Raw genomic sequence first — 5,688 nt, 5'->3', positions numbered from 1 at the left:
GATCTAGCTATCTAGCTATCGAGCTATCTATCTATCTATCGATCTAGCTATCTATCTATCTATCTATCTATCTATCTATCTATCATATAGTGCCTTTCACATCTATCTATCTAGCTATCTATCTATCTATCTATCTATCTATCTATCTATCTATCTATCTATCTATCTATCTATCTATCTATCTATCTATCTATCTATCTATCTATTATATAGTGCCTTTCACATCTATCTATCTATCTATCTATCTATCTATCTATCTATCTATCTATCTATCTATCTATTATATAGTGCCTTTCACATCTATGTATCTATTATATAGTGCCTTTCCTATCTATCTATCTATCTATCTATCTATCTATCTATCTATCTATCTATCTATCTATCTATCTATCTATCTATCTATCTAGTTTTGTGGTGCCTTTCACATCTATCTCCTGTATCTCTCAGGATACTTTACCGTATGGTCCATACTGCCCCCCTATACAAATGGCATCCCATCCACAGTTGGCACCTGCCAGGCACCCATTATTGTCACTTTACTATTCCTCTCAGTTCCTTCATAGTCACAAGATTTCCTGCTGCTTTGCATTCCTTTCACTGAAAATGTTCCATTAATTACTGAAGATTCTGCGAGACCACCATGTCCTGCAAAGCAGCAAAGACATTTGAATGTGTCTGCAGCTAGCCAACAGACTCGTATTGCTAAGATGGATGGATGGAGCTCAGCAGTTTGCTCTTTTCCATTTATAATTCACCTTTTCAAAGTCAGATGACATTTAACATGGGCACAAAATGATCATCCTGTTTGGTGATATAAGGGATGCGCTTATCTGTCTGTCAGCTTGTGCAACATCACATTCAAAAAGTGCAGACTGGAAGAGATGGCCATCTTACATAACACAGTGTCTGGCTGTCGCTCTCGGCCATGTTTATTTTATTTATTTATTTTTTTAATCTAAAAGATCTCAGACGTGCTGGCATTCACAGTAACAAAATAATGCATGCTAACGAGAAAAGATGGATAATTCGGAGCAGATTTTGCTGAGTGTTGACATTTGCACTTCTGTGCCGCCCTGTGATTTGCAAGAAGAGAGCAGATTGAGTTTGATGGACTTGAACTCTTGTCACTTAGGACTTGGATTTTTTTTTACTTTCTCATATATGAAGTATAGCAAAAGTATCGGAATAATCCAAAAAATCCAATTTTGAGATTTTGATGAATCTTGATGTTTTAGACCTCCCTGAGTCTGAAAATACTATTTTTGGAATTCTGTGTGTGTGAACACGATAACCTGAGTTCGCTTTCTCTTAGGTCAACCAAATTTTGCATACAAGTATTAGGTACAAAACGGAGATTTCTAACAACTTTTGGGCAATTTCCGCTTACAGAATCAAATCAAAATCTGTTATTGTCATTGTAGCAATGAGACATTGTACAACAAAATTTTAGGTGCAATTTTCCAGTGCAAAAAAAAAATAAAATAAAATCTCAATTATTCAAGTTAAAACTAAAATTAAAAGGGAATAAAATAAGTACCAAAATAGTCCATAACAGCAGAACAATATTTTCCACTCATACATACATTATATTGCACTTGTCCCTTATCCTTATGTTGACTTAGAGCTGTATTGTAAACATGAAGGTGCACTCGGTCAGATTGACCACTTAGCAGCATTCAGCATGGTGATGGCTGAAGGACAGAAACTGTTTCTCAGGCTATTTGTCTTAGTCTTTATAGATCTGAAACACGTCCTGGGTGTGATGGGTCCTGAAGAATTTTCTTGACGCTCCAGAGGCAATAGGAACTATGTAGTTCTTCTAGTGAGCGGAGAGGACAGCCGACTGTCCGCTGGGTGACCTTAATGACCCTGTGGAGCTCCTTCCTCCGTGCTGCTGTGCAGCTGGAAAGCCACACACAGAGACAGTAGACCAGGATGCTGTCTACTGTGCAGCAGTAAAAGGACGCCAGCAGTTTCTCAGGGATGTTGTTCTTCCTGAGCACCCTCAGTCTCTTTTGGGCCTTCTTTACTACCTCAGCAGTGTGTGTTCCCCAGATCAAGTCCTCCCTAATGGTGACTCCCAAGAAGTGGAAGTCTGAAACCCTCTCCACACAGTACCCATTGATGATGAGTGGCTGGATGTTGTCTGCCTTTTTCCTGAAGCATGGAGAACAGTGGCCACAGCGTCCTTCGTAGACCTGTTTGATCTGTAGGCAAACTGGTGCGGCTCAAGCATGGGAGGAATGAATGACATGATGTGGTTCCTGATGAGCTTCTCGAAGCACTTCATAACCACAGGGGTCAGTGCAACTGGCCTGTAGTCATTAAGACTGGGGAGGGTCTGTTTCTTGGCCACTATGACAGAGGATTTCAGGCAGGATGGCACAGTGGACTGAGACTGTGTATCCTGGTGAAGACCCCAGCCAGTTGGTCTGCACAGTCTTTCAGCATGCGTCCTGTGATGCCGTCAGGTCCAGCTGCCTTCCGTGGGTTGACAGCCCGCAGCGTGCGTCTCACCTCGTGCTCCCCCACTGTGAAGATGGGGCTGTTGTTGGTATATGGATGGGGCCTGGCTGTCTCTGGTGGATCCACTTCAAACCGGGCAAAGTAGTGGTTCAGTTCCTCAGCCAGGGATAAATCACCTCCCACAGCTCCAGGACTGGTCCTGTAGTTGGTCATATGCTGGACACGATGAGCTCCTTGGTCTTGGCTATATTTAGGAACACGTTGTTATCCCTACACCACGTTTCCAGCCTCTCCACCTCATCCCTGTAGGCGGACTCATCCCCCCAGAGATGAGCCCTACTACCGTGGTATCGTCAGTGAACTTAACAATGGTGTTACTGTGGTGGGCAGGAATGCAATCATGGGTGAAGAGGGTATAGAGCAGGGGGCTCAGCACACAGCCCTGTGGAGAGCCAGTGCTGAGGCTGATGGGTGTGGAGAAGTAGGACCCACTCTAACCCTCTGAGTGCGATCACTCAGGAAGTCCTTGATCCAAAGGCAGGTGGAGTGTGGAAGTCCTATGTCACCAGTCACCAGTCTGTGGGGTAAGATGGTATTAAAGGCAGAGCTGAAGTCTATGAAGAGCAGCCGTGCATAGCTCCCCTGCTGCTCCAGATGGGACAGAACAGCATGGAGAACAGTGGCCACAGCGTCCTCCGTAGACCTGTTTGCTCTGTAGGCAAACTGGTGCGGATCAAGCATGGGAGGAATGAATGACATGATGTGGTTCCTGATGAGCTTCTTGAAGCACTTCATAACCACAGGGGTCAGTGCAACTGGCCTGTAGTCATTAAGACTGGGGATGGTCTGTTTCTTGGCCACTATGACAGAGGATTTCAGGCAGGATGGCACAGTGGACTGAGACAGAGACTGGGTGAATATCCTGGTGAAGACCCCAGCCAGTTGGTCTGCACAGTCTGTCAGCACGTGTCCTGTGATGCCGTCAGGTCCAGCTGCCTTCCGTGGGTTGACAGCCCGCAGCGAGCGTCTCACCTCGTGCTCCCCCACTGTGAAGATGGGGCTGTTGTTGGTATCTGGATGGGGCCTGGCTGTCTCTGGTGGATTCACTTCAAACCGGGCAAAGTAGTGGTTCAGTTCCTCAGCCAGCGATAAATCACCTCCCACAGCTCCGGGACTGGTCCTGTAGTTGGTCATATGCTGGACACCCATTCACACTTGCCTGCCGTTGTTGCTATCCAGGTGTTCCTCGATCTTCCTTTTATAGTCTGACTTGGCCTCTCGGATGCCCATCTTTAGGCTGGTATGGGCTGTGCTGTAGAGGGCCTTGTCACCAGACCTGAAGGCAGTGCTCCTCTCTTTCAGCAGCCTCCGGACTTCCCTGGTCATCCAGGGCTTCAGATTGGGGTAGACCCGGATACATTTACTGTAATGTTGAGCAAGTCCTCTCTCTCACGTCTTCAGTTTGTCCAACTTGTAGCTGCCAGGCTCCTAAGTCAGAGGAGGGGACGCTGGCGCACGCATGTTGCTTCCACTCCTCCCTGTTATCAACTCTTTTCGTTAAAATTTGCATTGAACTTAAACTTTTTGTAATTGTTCACTTTCTTTCTATAGTATGTATAGTTCATGGATGCAATTGACTCGAATTGTGTTGATCTGGATTTACTTTTATCTGTTTCATTGTTCTTTTCAGGAAAACATTTGTATCCAATGTTACATATACCCTGCTGTTTTTTTTTTCTAAGACTCTGTAAAGCGCCTTGAGCATGGGAAAGGCGCTATATAAATAAAATGTATTATTATTATTATTTTTATAAGTTTTGGAACTTACTTTCAAAGCTGATTATGGACAAGCTCCTGAGTACCTATGCAGCCTGTTCCATTGTTATACAGCTTGTCAGACTCTTAGATCAGGGCAACAGGGCCTTCTAGTTGCCCCACACACTCGGCTAAAAACCCGTGGGGATTGTGCCTTTCAGCCTGTGGCACCGAGACTATGGAATAGCCGAGTCTGTTGATTCTTTTAAAAAACAACTGAAAACATTTCTTTTTAAACAGGCTTTTAATCAGTGCTGAATAATTCCAGTTTGTTTCTTTATTATTTTTATTAGTTTTGTTCATGTTTTGTTTTAACTGTTGTATTTGTACTGTATTTGCTGTTTAGCACTCTGTGACCTTTTGTCTGTGAAGGGTGCTATATACAGTGGTGTGAAAAACTTGTTGTAATTCAGCCTTATTTGAGGGTTTTCTAGCATGAACCGCCTTTTTTAAGGTCATGCCATAGCATCTCAATTGGATTTCAGGTCAGGACTTTGACTAGGCCACTCCAAAGTCTTCATTTTGTTTTTCTTCAGCCATTCAGAGGTGGATTTGCTGTGTGTTTTGGGTCATTGTCCTGTTGCAGCACCCAAGATCGCTTCAGCTTGAGTTGACGAACAGATGGCTGGACATTCTCCTTCAGGATTTTTTGGTAGACAGTAGAATTCATGGTTCCATCTATCACAGCATGCCTTCCAGGTCCTGAAGCAGCAAAACAACCCAGACCATCACACTACCACCACCATATTTTACTGTTGGTATGATGTTCTTTTTCTGAAATGCTGTGTTCCTTTTACCGCCAGATGTAACGGGACATTTGCCTTCCAAAAAGTTCAACTTTTGTCTCATCAGTCCACAAGGTATTTTCCCAAAAGTCTGGCAATCATTGAGATGTTTCTTAGCAAAATTGAGACGAGCCCTAATGTTCTTTTTGCTTAACAATGGTTTGCGTCTTGGAAATCTGCCATGCAGGCTGTTTTTGCCCAGTCTCTTTCTTATGGTGGAGTCGTGAACACTGACCTTAATTGAGGCAAGTGAGGCCTGCAGTTCTTTAGACGTTGTCCCTGGGGTCTTTTGTGACCTCTCGTATGAGTCGTCTCTGCGCTCTTGGGGTAATTTTGGTCGGCCGGCCACTCCTGGGAAGGTTCACCACTGTTCCATGTTTTTTGCCATTTGTGGATAATGGCTCTCACTGTGGTTCGCTGGAGTCCCAAAGCTTTAGAAATGGCTTTATAACCTTTACCAGACTGATAGATCTCAAATTACTTCTGTTCTCATTTGTTCCTGAATTTCTTTGGATCTTGGCATGATGTCTAGCTTTTGAGGTGCTTTTGGTCTACTTCTCTATGTCAGGCCAGCTCCTATTTAAGCGATTTCTTGATTGAAACAGGTGTGGCAGAAACATAC

At 44.1% G+C, this 5,688-nt stretch overlaps 1 protein-coding gene across 1 annotated transcript; it reads right to left on the bottom strand.

Moving 5' to 3' along the window:
- Window positions 1–2,775: 2,775 nt before the first annotated feature.
- Window positions 2,776–3,675, bottom strand: LOC127528439 (uncharacterized). The gene is made up of 2 exons (XM_051929308.1): window positions 3,040–3,675; window positions 2,776–2,980 (listed from the first exon to the last, which is right to left on the bottom strand). Exons 1-2 carry the CDS (start codon window positions 3,673–3,675, stop codon window positions 2,978–2,980), a joined length of 639 nt encoding a protein of 212 aa, XP_051785268.1. The 3' UTR covers window positions 2,776–2,977.
- Between the last annotated feature and the right edge of the window lie 2,013 nt (window positions 3,676–5,688).

The sequence above is a fragment of the Erpetoichthys calabaricus genome, chromosome 6 (assembly GCF_900747795.2).
Source record: "Erpetoichthys calabaricus chromosome 6, fErpCal1.3, whole genome shotgun sequence".
NCBI lineage: Eukaryota > Metazoa > Chordata > Cladistia > Polypteriformes > Polypteridae > Erpetoichthys > Erpetoichthys calabaricus.
Note: the sequence above shows the minus strand (reverse complement) of the source record. Positions and strands in the feature narration are given on the sequence as shown.

Coding starts and splice junctions, on each gene's coding strand:
- LOC127528439 (XM_051929308.1), bottom strand. CDS start 3,675: ATGGGTGTCCAGCATATGACCAACTACAGGACCAGTCCCGGAGCTGTG.